This window comes from Littorina saxatilis, linkage group LG17 (genome assembly GCF_037325665.1).
Source record: "Littorina saxatilis isolate snail1 linkage group LG17, US_GU_Lsax_2.0, whole genome shotgun sequence".
In the NCBI taxonomy this organism is placed as follows: domain Eukaryota; kingdom Metazoa; phylum Mollusca; class Gastropoda; order Littorinimorpha; family Littorinidae; genus Littorina; species Littorina saxatilis.
The window spans coordinates 62,393,850-62,411,614 of NC_090261.1; the positions used below are offsets into that span (position 1 = coordinate 62,393,850).

At 40.1% G+C, this 17,765-nt stretch overlaps 1 protein-coding gene and 1 long non-coding RNA gene across 4 annotated transcripts in view; both read left to right on the forward strand.

The window, feature by feature from the left end:
* Positions 1 to 17,765, forward strand: part of LOC138952041 (gamma-butyrobetaine dioxygenase-like) — a 70,973-nt gene that overhangs the window by 22,902 nt on the left and 30,306 nt on the right. For all 3 annotated transcript variants that reach the window (XR_011451288.1, XM_070323618.1, XM_070323617.1), the window contains one exon: positions 8,229 to 8,317. Coding sequence is in view for 2 of the 3 variants with exons in the window: in XM_070323617.1 (XP_070179718.1) it covers positions 8,229 to 8,317 (89 nt within the window). In the remaining variant the exon portion in view is untranslated. The remainder of the gene's footprint in view (positions 1 to 8,228; positions 8,318 to 17,765) is intronic.
* Positions 14,592 to 17,283, forward strand: LOC138952039 (uncharacterized). The gene is made up of 2 exons (XR_011451286.1): positions 14,592 to 15,464; positions 15,853 to 17,283. It is a non-coding gene; the product is annotated as an uncharacterized lncRNA (long non-coding RNA).

A 17,765-nucleotide genomic window follows, 5' to 3' on the forward strand; every position in this document is an offset into this window, starting at 1 on the left:
TAAGAGCGCACGTTTCACCCCTCAGTGCAATGTGCAATGTGCAAGGGTAGGGACCAGCATAAAGTTATAGGTTAAGGTGCCTGTGTTTAAGTAGTGATAAAGATGGACTGCGTATAAACGGTTTATTGAGTTTTATATTTTGTCATGTGATTTCATGTGCCTGTACCTGTTGCTCGGTACTAATGACCACCCCAGCTGGGGTAATGACAGGATCACGGCTCTCCCGCCTTTTTTATTGGGTGCTTATGGCAGTTGGAGTACTGAGCCTCCTCCTTTTCTATTGATGTTTATCGCGGTTGGAGTAATGACAGTAATTGACCCTCCCTTCGTCGCGATATAACCTTCGTGGTTGAAAACGACGTTAAACACCAAATAAAGAAAGAAAGAAAGAAAGACCCTCCCTCTGTGTTTTCATGGGCTTGGGACCGTTTTGACAGGATATGTCAAAGCCACATTGGGGGATTTTGGGGTTAAACAATACGAGCATTATTTACAGAATCCAAACATGGTTTAACAAATTTATTTACATAAACGACAAAGTTGTTTGGCATTGGAATGTTAACCATATCACAGGCGGCGGTATCACAGGCAAAAAAAAGAAAGAGACTCCTTAGAGGGGTATCACAGGCAAAAAAGAAAGAGACCCGTTAGACGGGTGTAGGTAGGGTTGAAACCCCATCAGAAGCGATCACACGCTTGATGTAGAAAAACGAGAGTGACTTTCTGGTTTGGGAATACGTGAACATAGACTTTCCGTCTGTCTTGAAACCCGTGTTTGTACCGCCACCACTTTCTTGCGTTAGAAGCACCTGTTGGTAAGACTCTTTTGTCAGTTTGTTTTGGTTTTTGTTTAAGCCTTTTGAACTAAATTTACTCCCACTGTCTCCCTCACAAAAGTAGGTTTTAGAACACAAACCAATGAACGCATTTCCTTGGTATTCGGTTTTAAAGAGACCGGGTGTTCGTTTGTCATAGTGGACACGCGCTGTACAGGCCTGACAGAGAGTTGAGTCCCATGGGGCCTTAGATAAACGGGTGTTTTGGAAGGCTGTCTCGTGTTGGTCACAGGCTTGTGCAGGGAACCATTGGTTATACACTTTGTAAAACTGCTCTCGCAGTTCAGGACGAACCACCTCTTCTAATGTTGAAGCGCTAAGTGCCATGTATAGAGAATCTGTATCCATTTCCAAAAGCTGGTAGTCGGCTCTGGACACAAACTTATCTAGAAAATCAAAATGAAACTCCAACATGCGTAGTTTAGCGTACTGGTAAACAAAGTAACCAATCTGAGAGGGGAGTGGCCAGTTGATTTTTTTTTAGCCATCTCTACTTCAGTGACAATCTCTGTTACTTCTGTTAGTTTTTGAAAACGACCATTGTTGATCAGTTTTGAAGCCTCGTCAGACAAAACGTAATGAATATCACGATGATTGGCCACGTTAGTTAAGGTTTTCCCGTAGGCTGAGTTACCGAGCAGTTTGAAAGTTTCAGCTAAGATAGCTTTTGACGGGTCTTGGTCCCCTGCTCGTCTTGCGTTTGAAACGCTGTCACCAAACTGGCGGAAACAGGTTTTGGGTTGATACTCTACGATCAGCGTGATGTTTTCAACAAACCCGTGCTGCACGTACCAAAACAAGAGGGGTGTGGCTAGCAGAATTTGTTAACCGTGGTAACTCCCTACAAGTGTACGGCGTGGTTGGGATAAGAGCTTGTGTTTTTTAGCGTAGTCTTTCATAAAACCCCCGATCTGTTCTCGGCTGACAGACTCATTTTTGAAAATAGGCTGCATTTCACTGAAATGTTCTTTTAGATGGTCAGGTACACAAATATCACACTGTACCAACCCTAACAAAGTTTTGTTTTGCACCGCGTCTGATGATCTGTGATGGTAGAAGGACGCCGGAAGGGTTTAAGTGTCGGAAAACGACCTTGTAGAAAAGCCTGAATGGAGGTGTTTTGTTTTTTGTCTGCGTGCCATTCACACTCCCATTTTTCGACGACAGTCACACCCACATCCTCTCGCAAGTAGTTGGTGATGTTGCTTGTATGTTCTCTGAGTTCAACTAGTGTTTTTCCGGTGACAGGGTTAGTCGTTTTACCGGCGGTCACAGAACAGGCATGCCCGTGGAACAAACATCCGTGAAACTGATAGCAAATTTGATTTGTGGCATCCCAACCATCAATTCGAATCTTTTTTCGACCAAGGGCCTTCTCTTTTGCGTTAAACTTATGTTGGAGATGGCTCTGTTTTGATTCCATAACCCACTCCAACCATTCCCGAGCTAGCTGACCGTGGGGATCTGTTTTTTCCGCTTTAAAAGCGTTTTCTTTTCTACGAATGACAGGGTGCTCTGTGGGCATGTCTTGCATGAGTGCAGCTAAATACAGCGCATTTGCATCAAATCCCTGAACAGACTGTACCGATTTGTCCTGATTACCACGAATGTGTGTTTTGTCTTTTTCGTGGTATCTGTGAAAGACAATAGACGGACCCCCGACAATGTTCTTTCGCAAAAGTGCGTGGACGTCTTTTTGTTTTTCGTTAAAGAGTGAAAAGTAGGTATCTGAAGACAACGTGTCAAACAGATACTTCAGTGTCACACCGGGGACAGAAATACCGTCTTTCAGCAAATCAACTCGCAGACTAGCGTACATACTAATCTGATGCTGCAAAGCAACCAGAAACGGCCTTGTGTCTAGGTTGTCGTACCACACCAAACAATCCTTCAAAGTCATCATTTTGTTTTCAGTCCACACACGCTGACAAAAAGCGTACTCTGTATCAGAAATATTTGAGTTTTTGAGCTCACTAAAAAAAAGCTGCATGGGGTGGGAGTTCTCTTTCGTCTAGTGTACTTAGACTAGTGACGTATTCATAACAGAAAAAAATCCTTTTGCTCTTCGACACCGAACGCCTTGAGGTACTTGGAATAACTAAAACCTGGTGCAAGAAAATTGTTGATGTCGAGAAACCGAAGTTTGTCTGTACAGAAACACATATACTGATTGTTTCGTTTAACAACAAACTTGAAAGGGGGTCTTTTAGGGGCCTTCTTTTTTTCCTCTGTTTTGACTTCTTTGTCTTCTTCTTCTTCTTCTTCCTCTTCCTCTTCTTCTTCTTCTTCTTCTTCTTCACACATGGTATCAAAACCATCTGGTTCAAAAACAGGGTCTGTTTGACTTTCGTCTTTTGGAAGATCGTTATGGGTTGTTTTGTCTTTGACAAACTTTTCAATGAGAAAAGGTTTGATCACATTCAGATCGTAGCGAGAAGAATTGAAACCTACGATAGGAAGTTCTTGTAAATACTCATATAATTTCTGTCTGAGTCTTTCTACGGGGATGTCTCTTGTTGTTGTGTCTCTTCGATCTCAGTCAACTGATCAAACACATCTTTAAATTCTTCACAAAGAAGAGCGCAGGGGGCCTCGGAGATACGTTCTAGGTAGTTAACCATGATATCCACTAGTTCTTGCTGGTCACCTTTACTCACAAAACAGGTTGGTTCTGTGAAATGGGGAACATTACTGCATACAGAAACAGAAAGAGGAATATGTTTTGCTGTATACTGTGTACAGTTTGACTCAGCTGATTTTGTTTGTGGCAGGTTATCTGTGTCAAAAAACACCTCAAAATCAAAAGTCGCTCTGTAGGGAAAAACAAAATCTGTGGCTACCTAAACACCGTGGCTTTGTAGCTGTTGAAAAATGTTTTGAGGTGGTGAGTAAACCCCGCCTTTGAACGTTTCTTTTGAGTCCTCACCCTGACAAGTCTGCTCGTGTCGATTCATTTGAGACAAAGACGACCAGAGTTTCCCGCATTTGGAACAAGCCAACGCATGACCGAGTTTATCAATGTCTAAAATGTACATGAAATGGTCTTTGTAACGCAAGAGGCGCATAACGCCAGAATGTTTGTAAGCGCTACGACACAGAGGAACGAGACAGACTCTCATCAAACTCAAACACATCTATGTTCACATTAAACTCAGATTCAATCGACTCAAGTTGAAACAAAGTGACCCCTGGAAAGTGGACAGGGGGAGAATGTCCGGCCCACTGTTTGAACAGGGTTTTTGTGGGTTTTTGCAAAGAATGAAGCGAGGCTCCTTTGTGCAAAGCAAGACAGCGAAAGAGACACAGACCGTCAGTATAAGGAAAATGATGATTCTCATCTTTTTGCAACTTGTGCAAGAACGGTGTGTTTGTGATGTAGTCAGGTAGACTACCACAGGCACATCCGATAGGAAAGTCAAACAAAGGCGTGACATAGAAACTGGAAGACATTGTGTTGAACTGAAAGCGAGTCAGAGGGATGTATTAATGGGGTTTTTCAAACATATAATGCACTGTCTCCTTGGTTTTGACGATGGGAGGAAGAGTTCGCAGTAGAGGAACCATGACGTCTCCCACGGGTCGGGGGCTCACCAGATCACAATAAACAAACATACTTTTAAACTCTTTGTTCAAATCCATGAAGCGTGTTGCAGCAAGGTGCGCAGGTCCTCTTATAATCGGTGAAGGTAGTCCGAGGATATCCTGCAAACTATGACTCATGTGAAAGGTAGTACCCTCCTCATAAAGAGTCACACTCGCTTTTTTGGAGGCTTGGTTGTAGTAAAACTTCATTCTTCCTTTGTTATTGGGTTGGTCTCCAATCAACGTTTCCACTAATTTGTTCAGCGTATGGACAAAGTACTTATTGGACTCGTACAGTGCCTGTGCTGCGACTTCTGTCTTGTGTGTGGCGCACGTTAAATGTCAAAGCAGCACCGCCCTGATATGGCCCTTCGTGGTCGGCTGGGCGTTAAGCAAACAAACAAACAAACAAACTCGTACAGTCCCTCCTGTAATGCCGCGCGTATGGTTTGACTTTCATCACCCTGGCTATTTTCTGGTTCCCTGTAATGAAAATACACATCTCTTTCCCGTACGTTCAAATAGTTGTTGCTAAATTGAATTTCAGCCAGTCCTACTTCGTACTCTCCATTGAGATCTACAGCCTGAGGAAGCTTGGTAAAAAAAATGACTCGCATTGTTGTCAGGGTAGTGCTGCAAGGAGCTGTTGCTGAGGAGTGTCAGGTAGAACATGATGAATGAAGACGTTGTTACTGTGCCAAGGGTGGATCAATGGAAGGATTAGGAAGCACGTAGCCGAGACAACTTCCCAGTAGGGCCACCCACAAATTGTCTGTCCCGTGTCCACGCGTCAGATTGAACAGAGACACTCCAATCACCACATAAATAAGGAGCATCTGGCAAAGGAAGACAATCTCGCTCCGAGGGACACGACGTCCAAATACACGCCACAGCTTGGATGTTCTTGGTCGCTTAACAACACTGTCTGGTTCATCCAGAGGCGTATTAATCTTCTGATCTTCCTCCATCAGAGCCACTGAAGCTAGTCCGTGTAGTGGGTCAGTGCCGTCTGTGGAATCCAAGAATTGAATGACGGGTCATAGCCGAGCCATTTGACTAAATACTCTTTCTGTTTGCCTTTTCCAGGGCGTTGTTCCAAAACAGCTTCAATGCGGTATATTTCTTTCTCCCCCACTTTCTACAGTTCCTGTTCATAAAAAGTCCCCAACAGTTCTAACGCCCAGCCGACCACGAAGGGCCATATCAGGGCGGTGCTGCTTTGACATTTAACGTGCGCCACACACAAGACAGAAGTCGCAGCACAGGCACTGTACGAGTCCAATAAGTACTTTGTCCATACGCTGAACAAATTAGTGGAAACGTTGATTGGAGACCAACCCAAAAACAAAGGAAGAATGAAGTTTTACTACAACCAAGCCTCCAAAAAAGCGAGTGTGACTCTTTATGAGGAGGGTACTACCTTTCACATGAGTCATAGTTTGCAGGATATCCTCGGACTACCTTCACCGATTATAAGAGGACCTGCGCACCTTGCTGCAACACGCTTCATGGATTTGAACAAAGAGTTTAAAAGTATGTTTGTTTATTGTGATCTGGTGAGCCCCCGACCCGTGGGAGACGTCATGGTTCCTCTACTGCGAACTCTTCCTCCCATCGTCAAAACCAAGGAGACAGTGCATTATATGTTTGAAAAACCCCATTAATACATCCCTCTGACTCGCTTTCAGTTCAACACGGTGGAAATGCTTTTAACGACGGACACGGGCAAAGAGATTTCATTTGACAGTGGGCACACGATCGTGACGCTTCATTTTCGTCGTAGACGCACCGACCATTTGTAGAAGATGGTTCGTCTAACTCCTTTCCAGGGTAGTGGAAAACTCTATGAAGATTATTACTGCAACCAGGTCGGTCACGGTCTCCCCGTGTTTGTAGGAGGAAGAAACTAACAGAGGTCATGGCATTGGCAATCTCTTAGGGGGTATTGGTCGAGCCCTTGTACCTCTTTTGAAAAGTGGTGGAAAAGCTCTGCTGAAAGAGGGGGCTAGGACAGGTATGCAGGTGGCTCAGGATGTGCTGTCTGGGCGTAGTGTTAAGTCGTCACTCCAGCAGAGAGCTAGCAATGCAGGGAAGCGCTTGATTCACCAAGCCGTGGGTCGAGTGACAGGCATAACAGCCGCGCCGCCTGGAGAACCTGCAAGGAAAGGTATAAAATCATCTACACCACACCGCCAAGGTCAGACTGGGAGGAAGAAGAAGAAGAGAAGGAGGGCGACAGCAGCCGATATTTTTGGATAAGCATCATGGCACTTGCCCACCCTCAGTCATGTGAAAGTGTACATACTGGACTAGATTTGTTTTCTGTACCCCCAACACAGACAGCTGTGCAAGAGGGAATGTTTGTAGATCGAGTATCATCCGCTGGCTACTCTGGCCCCAGGAGCCCCTATTGAGTTTACCATCAGTGGTGCCACATCCGAGTACCTGGATCTAAGCAACACGTATCTCCATGTGCGAGCTAAAATCACCAAAGCAGACGGAACAAACTTGGATGCTGACTCCCATGTGGCTCCTGTCAACTACTGGTTGCATAGCCTGTTCTCCCAGGTGGATATCAGTCTCAATGATACTTTGGTGACCAATTCAGAGAACACCTACCCCTGCCGTGCCTTCCTTGAAGCCACCCTCAACTATGGACGAGAAGCCAAGAAAAGTCACCTCACCAGTGCCATGTATTACCGAGATAGTTCCAACCATCTGGATGAAACAGAAGGGGATGCCAACTGGGGTTTGAAGATACGTCGAGAGCAAACCATGCGGAGCAGAGAGGCAGACATGATGGGGCGACTTCATGCTGACATCATGCACCAGGAACGCTACATGATGAACGGCGTGGACGTAAAGATCAGACTCATTCCCTCCAAAAACATCTTCCACCTGATGTCTCCTGACCCCTTTCAGGGTTTCCGCACTGTCATCACACATGCTTCCCTATTTGTTCGCAAAGTCAAGTTAAACCCCGCTGTGAGCCTCGCTCACGCCAAAGCTCTAGAAAAAGATACGGCCAAGTATCCTTTGAAAAGGGTCGTGGTGAAGACTTTCTCCATTCCCACAGGCAACCACAGTGCTGTGCAGGACAACTTGTTTCTGAGTCAGACACCCAACCGCCTGGTGATTGGATTGGTGGACAGCGCTGCTTTCAACGGACAAGCCTCACGCAATCCCTACCACTTCAAGACACAAGGATTGTCCTTTCTCAGCCTGTGCCTGGACGTGTGTGTGTGTGTGTGTGTGTGTGTGTGTGTGTGTGTGTGTGTGTGTGTGTGTGTGTGTGTGTGTGTGTAGAGCGATACCGAGGAAATAACTGGACCGGGGAAATAACTGGACCGATTTCCATGAAACTTCACATGAGAGTTCCCCGGATATGATATCCCCAAATCCTTTTTTTTCGATAAATGTCTTCGATGACGTCCTATCCGGCTTTTTGTGAAAGATGAGGCGGCACTGTCACAACCTCATTTTTTTTTTATCAAATTGATTGAAATTTTGGTTAAGCAATCTTCGCAAAGCCCGTAATTTGGTACTGCATATCAGCTTGGAGGCTTACAAATTAATTAACGATGTTGGTCATTAAAAATCTAAAAATGTTATCTAAAATTAAATTTGAAGACATCAAATCAAAATTAATTTCATCTTATTTGTTGTTGTTTTCTGAAAATGTTAGGAAATGTGTAAAATCCCTGAGTGAAACAGTACATTTGCAAATTTACTGGCATTTTCAGGGATTTTGTAAATTTCCTGGTTGTGAAAAGTTACTGTAACAATCTATCTATCGATCTATCTATCTAGCTCTGTGGAGCGGGATGGCCAAGATGACGCAGTCCCGAAGCTCACACATGAGTAGCATCAAGGACAGACGTGCCTACGACGAGAAAGCCGTAAGTAAAGGTGGTCGCCTGCTGTCTGTCTGTCTGTCTATTGTTGTTGTTGTTTTTTTTTTTTTTTTTTTTTCCCAAGCACATCATTGTGGGGCTTTTAATGAATAACATGCATCCGTCCACTCACAATATATTTCCTTTCATCCTTCAACATTTACCACTCAAAAAGTCTATAGTATTAACATTCATGAAACAAATGAAAGGCATCTACGGATGTATAGATACATAATTGACCACACTCATTTGGAATACATTCTGACAATTCATTATAAAGACATCCTTCTGTACTGATAGAGCGACAGAGAGAGAGAGAGAGAGTGAGAGAGGGAAAGAGAGAGAGTGAAAGGGGGGGGGGTCAGGGGGGTGGAGGTAACATTTACACTTGTTTTTATTAAAAAAAAGTACTAAATATTTGTCTTGGAACTTTTTAATCAGAAATAAATATTTCTGATCTGCAGTTGCCTTTGCAAGATAACAAAAAGAGGCATTGAAGCCTTGGTTTTTCTTATAAATACTTATGCACATTTTAACAACCAAAATTATGCAGTTTATTTCTTTCAACAGAGTTGCATGCATTTTTCGATTTTTAACTCCAAACATGATTTCATGCACAGTTAACTTTATCTGTTTATCCAAGTGTACCCAAATATATAATTCAATTTGTTTCCAAAACTCAAGCACCACTGGGCAAAAGAAAAAAAAGTGTTCCTTATAGTCAATGCTATTACTACAGTGTGAACAAATATTGTCTTCCACAACTTTCATTTTACATAACATAATATTTGTGGGGTAAATATTGTGAAGTAATTTCCATTGTAATACTCGTAGCCTTGTCTCTTTAACCGATTCAAAACTCATCATCCAATCTTTCTTGACAATTTCATAATTAAATTTCCTCCTCCAAAATCCAATTGCACACGGTTCAACAAGTTTCATGCTTACTAATTCTTTTCTGAACTGTTGTGCGTTGTGTACTTTCTTACCACGATAAGAGGGGATATCCATCAAATCAATTTCTTCCTTTCCGTGCATCATCTTATTAATAACATTTACAACAACAGCACGAACCATGTTATATTCCAAAATTCTCTGTGGGGATTTTCCAAAAACATCACAAATGAACTGATAGGAAACAAACTATGTAAAACATCATATACGCTAACAATACCCTTTCTTGCCCAATCTTCAAAATACAGTACATTTCCAGCATAAACAAAATATTGGTTATTCCATAAAAGCGGATTAAATAAGTTATCATCAATACATACATTGTTATCAAGCCAGGTTTTCAAGACAGTTTTCCAAAATTTGGATTTGACAAGTTCACTCCCTTTTAATCTTCGAAAATCAACATTTGAATAAAAACATTCACAATTTGAGCCGTACATTGATAACACTGACTTTGGCACATATTTCCACTTATCTGTGACTTCGCGGGATGTCAGTCTGACAGCCCATTGTGATAAAAAGGAAAGCTGTATATGTTTCAAATCAATCATATTTAAGCCACCATTTTCTATATCACTACACAATATTATCCTCAACCTTTTCAAATGCTTTTTTTATATTTAGTCAAGTTTTGACTAAATATTTTAACATCGAGGGGGAATCGAAACGAGGGTCGTGGTGTATGTGCGTGCGTGTGTGCGTGCGTGCGTGTGTGTGTGTGTGTGTGTGTGTGTGTGTGTGTGTGTGTCTGTGTGTGTCTGTGTGTGTGTGTGTGTGTGTGTAGAGCGATTCAGACTAAACTACTTGACCGATCTTTATGAAATTTGACATGAGAGTTCCTGGGTATGAAATCCCCGAACATTTTTTTTCATTTTTTTGATAAATGTCTTTGATGACGTCATATCCGGCTTTTCGTGAAAGTTGAGGCGGCACTGTCACGCCCTCATTTTTCAACCAAATTGGTTCAAATTTTGGTCAAGTAGTCTTCGACGAAGCCCGGGGTTCGGTGTTGCATTTCAGCTTGGTGACTTAAAAATTAATTAATGACTTTGGTCATTAAAAATCGGAAAATTGTAAAAAAAAATAAAAATGTATAAAACGATCCAAATTTACGTTTATCTTATTCTCCATCATTTGCTGATTCCAAAAACATATAAATATCTTATATTCAGATTAAAAACAAGCTCTGAAAATTAAATATATAAAAATTATTATCAAAATTAAATTTTCGAAATCAATTTAAAAACACTTTCATCTTATTCCTTGTCGGTTCCTGATTCCATAAACATATAGATATGATATGTTTGGATTAAAAACACGCTCAGAAAGTTAAAACAAAGAGAGGTACAGAAAAGCGTACTATCCTTCTTAGCGCAACTACTACCCCGCTCTTCTTGTCAATTTCACTGCCTTTGCCATGAGCGGTGGCCTGACGATGCTACGAGTAAAATGGCATTGCGTTTAGTTTCATTCTGTGAGTTCGACAGCTACTTGACTAAATATTGTATTTTCGCCTTACGCGACTTGTTATTTTCTTTCTTTTTCCATAAAAATCTAAACAACAATCTATTTACTTCTACTAATACATTATCAGGGATTACAAATGCCTGCATATAATAAACAAATTGGGAAATCAAAAACGTTTTAATTACAATAATTTTACCCATAATACTCAAATTTCTTTTCTCCCATGCCGAAATCAAGCGCTTAACAGACGTAATTCGCTCTGTCCAATTTTCCTCAACATCAGAGGCTGATCTGTCATTACAAAAATAAATTCCCAAAATCCTTAATTTTTTCTTCCATTTAAAATTATAAAATGTGTCTTGACAATGTTTCTGACCTCCTAACAACATGGCTTCGCATTTCGACAAATTCAACTTTAATCCGGAAACGTAATAAAAAGAATCAAAAATCAATAAGGCATGTTTTAAATCCGTTTCACTTTTCAAAAATAACGTAACATCGTCAGCATACAAAGCAATTTTTAACATCCAAAAACCTATCATTAAAGCAATTCAAATTCGAAATACCTTTAACATTCTTACTCTGCCTAATCTTAATGGCTAATAACTCAATTGCCAAAACAAAGGCTGAAGGCGAGAACGGACATCCCTGACGGATTCCAGACTCCACTGGAAAATAATCAGACAACCAGCCTGCATAATTAACAGAGCTCTTGGCATCTTTCATCAAAACTTCGACCCAAGTTACAAACTCCGGGCCAAACCCAAATTTTTTAAAAACATTTATCATAAAGTCTTTTGAAATACAGTCAAATGCATGAAACATCTGACAAAAGACCTGGTTTATCTTGCACATTCATTTGATCTATAACATCATCAATCAATCTTAATAAAGATGATACTTGCCTCCCTTTAATATATCCAACCTGATCAGGATTAATCACATTATGTACAACTTTGTTCATGCGCAGAGCCAAACACTTAGCCAGTAATTTATAATCACTGTTGGTTAATGAAATTGGACGCCAATTATTTAATTCATCTCTTGGAAGGTATTTACCTTTATGAATTAACACAATGACAGCATTTCTTTGAGACGCAGACAAGCTACCATTCTCAAATGCTGCTGAAAAAGAACGTAAGATAAATATACTCACTCGGGACCAAAATACTTTTATAAATTCAATTGTAATGCCATCAGAGCCTGGGGAAGAACCATTTTTCATTTGTTTTAGTGCGTGTAACAGTTCACTGGCAGTTAAAGGACCCTCGCAGATGTTTTTCTCTTCGTTAAAAAGAGAAGGAACGCTGCAGCCTTGCAAAAAATCATCAACATTACCAACATTATCTTCTTTATGTATTTTCTTTTTATATAAATTCATAAAATATGTTTTTTGCACACTGTGTATTTGTTTTTGGTCTGTACACACTCTCCCTTCATCGTCGCGATATAACCTTCGTGGTTGAAAACGACGTTAAACACCAAATAAAGAAAGAAAGACTCTCCCTTCATCATTTTTCACGCGATCCATAACCTTTGCATTTGCACGTGCTTTTTCCAAACCCAAAAAATATTTTGTGTTTTTCTGCCCTTCCTCGACCCATTTAGCGCGAGCTCTAACCTGATCGGCTCGTGCTTTTTTTATTTCCATCAACTCAAGATGCATTTTCACGTGTTCACGCTTTGCTTGGGTGTCATTGCAGTGCATGAGGATTTGTACTCAGATAAACGTCTAAATCATTGATCATCATTCAGTTTGTTACACAAATGTGCAGCTTCATTTCTCCTTTGACACTGTTTATTACACCCCCGGTATAGGGGTGTGTATAGGTTTCACTTGATGTGTTTGTGGCGGTGTTTGTGTTCGCAAGTAGATCTCAAGAATGAACGGACCGATCGTCACCAAACTTGGTGAACAGGTTCTATACATTCCTGAGACGGTCCGTACAAAAATTGGGACCAGTCAAACACACGGTTAGGGAGTTATTGGTGGATTGAAATTATACAACGACTTATAGACGGACACCCCCGTTGGTCAAAGGGAAATAACCATTCTCACTGCCACCAACTGAGAAGGTTATTTCCCTTTGACGGGGGTGTTTTTTCTATCGGAGGAATTTCTTGTTTTTACTATAATTATTGGTAAACTCTCTTATTTTAACTTTTAACATTTCCCAGTCCAGTTGACAATCCAATTCTTCGCTACAAAATCCATCAATAAAAGTATTCATTTCATTGACATAATCAATATCTTCCAACATCAAATTATTTAACTTCCAATAACCTTTCCCTCGTACAATCTCACATACTTTCATTCGAACCAGGCATCCTCTATGGTCTGAAAAAGGAACACTTACGATGCCACAATCAAAATTCAAATCAAAAATACCTGAACTAACCAAAATATAATCTAGTCGTCTGGCAATAAACGGAGACTTTCTTGACCAGGTAAATTCCTTTATATCCGGGTTGAAAAACCTCCAAACATCATACAAATCACATGTGTTAACCACATCATTAAATTTTGCAACGTTATCCCCTGAATGATTCTCGCCAGCGATAACATCTTTTTCATTGTTCAAAACACAGTTAAAATCACCACACACTATGATCTCATCGCATTGAAAACTTTTAATTTTTTGCGTCAACTCATCAAAAAATTTAACTTTTTCTTTTGTTTCGTTAGGTGCATATGTTCTGCGCGAACTTAGAATCCAGTTTCATTCTAGAATGGACCGGGTCCAGGTTGGAATTCTAACCCTGCGCAAGTACAGGGGTGCCATTCTAGAATGAAACCCTTGTTGCTGGTCCATTCTAGAATCGGCCGTGCGCAAGGTTGGAATTTGGGTCCAAGTTGGAATAGTCATTTCAGTTAGACTATCACACAACCAAAGCCACAAATGTGGATTTTCTGTTTGTTTTTGTTTTTTGTGTGTTTGGTTGGGGTTTTTTCGGGTTTTTTACACTTTACTCAAAGACACTGTGAATTGGGATTGTGATGTTCTGAAAGTGATTACGATTTTGAGAGACAATCAGCACTGATCGCTACGAACGGAAATTTCCGGACTGACAGTGTTTTGCCGATCTCGCTTGTAACTTTTAATCTTATTCATATACATGAAGTTGGTCTTCTGAATTGTGAAGATATAATGTCAACTTTTTTTTAAACCTGTGACAACAGCTCTATAACTCACTTTGTCCTTCTGTTGGTCTGTCTGTCGGTTAGTCGGTCTGACCGTCTGTCTGTCTGTCTGTCAAAAAAATTGTCAAAAAACCGGACATTTCCGAGAGGGAGACAGCGCTGACATTGCAAGCGGCCGCAACCGGCTCTCATCACAAAAACAACTGCCCTGCAAACAATACCGCCCTGGTAGTCCCCCTTGCTATGGTCTGCCTTTGTTTATTGCGTACTCAGGAGTGTCAACTTTCTTGACATGACATGACATCGCATATGGCATTCCGTTTGTCAAATAATTATTTGGATACTTTTTCATGTTTTTTTCACCAGTTTTAGCTAAATAATCATTATTTAGAAGCTCATGTGCTAAATAAGTAATTGTTTATAAACAATGTAAAACAATTCTAAATAATTTTTTATTTACGTAAACCATTCATTATTTACCTAAACAATTCATTGTTTACGTAAATAATTCATTGTTTACGTAAATAATGATTTATTTACGTAAACAATATATTATTTAGACTTATATTACATTGTTTATAAACAATCAGCAATGTTTCTAAATAAATCATTATTTACGTAAACAATGAATTATTTACGTAAATAATTCATTGTTTACGTAAATAATGATTTATTTACGTAAACAATATATTATTTAGACTTATAATACATTGTTTATAAACAATCAGCAATGTTTCTAAATAAATCATTATTTACGTAAACAATGAATTATTTACGTAAACAATTCATTGTTTACGTAAACAATGAATTGTTTAGCCAAGACATTTTCCATTATTTAGGGGTTTCTAGGATTCGCTTCTGAACTAAGTTTTATGTCTTTCAGTGATTACTATAATTGAATACAAGGTATCTCCACACACTCTTATCTTAAAATAGCTGTTGTTTGGATATTATTTTGTTTATTTTACAAGCCGAGTACGAAAATAACTGATCTCAAACACAGTCAAAGGTCAAGGTCAATTAAGGGTTTTCTCTGCCGGGAGTGTTTAGTGTTTGCATTTTCTTGCTTGAAGTTGTTGAAACACAGTATTTTCCCCTTATGTTCTCTGTTCTGTTTATGTCCCAACAACATGCCTGTCTTTCCATTTCTCTTCCTTTCATCGTTTCATTTCAAAGAGAAAAGTAAAAACAGCTGTGAACCGTTGAAAAACGGGAAACAATGCCTCCTGGAGTGACTTCCCTTGCCTTGAAAGCAAGATGGAGAAACAACGACCGGGCAAGAAGCGAACATATTCTGAGCGATTGTTACCAGAGGAGAGGCGGCGATACCATCAGAAGATTTTGGAGAGTGATGGGAATGATCCGTATGACATTCCAACCAGGTGCTGGTCAGCAAATCCGGACGATCTGCCAGAGCTGAGTTACATCAACATCGTAAATTATTTTGTGCTTGGCAAGAACTGAGAAGAGTGCATGTTGCTGAAAGCTTACAAACGTTTCGATTCCTACCGACTTTTTGTCTCTGGCTGGGTGAGGGATGTCAAGCGCTACAGCCCTGATGGCTGTCAAAACTCTGTCATTTCTGCAAAGGTAAGAATGTGCTTTCAGTTTATAAATATAATAATGAATGAACGTGAGTGTTCTCTGTCTTGTGTTGCAGATTTCACTTGTAAGTTGCAGTTCAGGATATTGTGTTGAGGCTTTGTCTTTAATATATTCTTCGCTTTAGTTTGTATTCTGGACTACGACAAAAGCTGTAGATAGTCTTGAATATATTTATATTTTGAAATAGCTTGCAAAATATTATATTTATATATAATTATAATGAGCTTCATGTTCATATTCAGTTAAAAATCTGTTGTTTACTTTTCATTGTTAATGTTGTAAAGCACATTGACATTATGTGCGTCTTAGAGTTATATTCATTCGATTGACCTAGCTGAATGCTGATTTGTGCGATCTTCAATTTATGTTTCAGGTTCTTCATTCACAACGCCTTAATGAACCAGCACTTTCTCCTTGGACCATCGCCACTTTTGATGGCAACATACTGTCAGCACACTGTACCTGCATGGCCGGAGTTGGAGAAACCTGCATGGCCGGAGTTGGAGAAACCTGCACACACGTCCCTTCACCTTCAAGGAGTCAGCTGTTGAGTGTGTGTGACAGACCGCCATTTCTGTTTGGAATCTAACAGTGAGGGGATGCTTTGTCTGCGCAAGGACCACCCATACTTAAAAGTTAAATAGTCAAGTACCGGTACAGTGCCAGATTGTTATGACCAGTTCCTCCTACTGTGATTTCATGGTGTGGACTACTGTGGATAAAGTTATTGTCTGAGTATTGCCTGACTGTGATTTTTGGGCAATGTGTGTGGAGAAAGCTTTGAAAGTGTTCAGACTCGCAGTTTTTCCAGAGCTAGTTGGAAACTGGCTGGACAGAGAAGCTGAGCCTCTACAAGCAGTGGATGTGAACCAGGAGCAGCTGCAAACACAAGCCGTGAAACGCAGCAAGAAACAGTGACAATGCCAGACTCGCTTGCTCATGTGTGTGGGAAAACAAACATCATGTATGACTGTACACACAGAAAGTGGCCAGTAGTAAAGTTGTAAAGAGGGAGAGAAAAGAGGGCATGTAATGTTTTAAATCACAGTTCACACTCACAGAGAAGTCATTAATTGTTCCATTCTTGTTTCATTTTATTCTTAAAGTAAAATCATGCACAGATGTAGGCATACATTTTGTTTAGGATCACCGACCACAATACAAAGTCAAGTGCTACAAGTATAAATTATGATGCATACAGGACATTATTTTGTGATTGTTTTACATCCACTGCTGTGAATAACAAAGAATCATGAGCAGTTTGATTATCAACTTATTCAGCCAGGTATATTGTTCATTCTCCTTGTTCAATGTTTCCAGTGACACGGATTGGCTGCTTGATTTAGGGAACAAATAAGAGTGTGTGGTCCAGCGTAGTTCTGCATCAGTACAGTCAAGTAATACAGTGTTTAAATTGGCAGTGGAACTGAAAGTTAGTTTCTATTATCAACTAGTTCTGTTTTGATGACAACAAAATTGAACACACTTATTTCTGCAAAAAAGCGCACAGGTCTATTTATCATAATGAATAGTTAATGACTCACATGCCCACAGTATGTTATTTCAATTTTGAACATTTAGTGAAAGTGTTCTTCTCTTCACTTTGGCTTGATACCTGCAATACTGGTAGTGGTATGTTCAGTGTCGCTTGAAGTTGCATGTTATTGGTAGTTTAAATGTGTGCTCGCATTTCAATTTTGCAATGCTCCTTATCTTGTTTCCTGTGTAGAGCTATTTTGAGGTTAATCAGCATAATTCAACCTTTGTCAGTTGTGTCAATACATGTCACATTTATGCAAAATGATTTCAAAGTGTATGTTAATGTGGTGTGTGTGTGTGTGTGTGTGTGTGATAGAAAGAGTGAAATCTGCTCTTGAAATGGAAGGAAATAGCAGCAGGTCAGATCATAAACACATGATACATGTATGTGTATTCAAATTCAAGATTCCATCCAGTGAAAACATAACAGAAAAACTGTTGCTACTGCTCATGTGAGACACCTGCATCAGAATTAGATACAATACACCACAGTTTAATTAACACATTCTTTAAACAATGCCTTTATCTTCAAATTCAAGATTCCGTCCAGTGAAAACATAATAACAGAAAGACTATTGCTACTGCTCATGAGAGACATCAGAATCAGATACAAGACACCACAGTTCAGGGGTGTTGCTAGACATTTTTATGTTGGGACATTTGGCCAAAACTGTCAGAATGCTTTAGGACATTTTGAAAAAATTTCGGCCATTATTTTGGCTCATCGAAAGTCACCGCAACATTGAA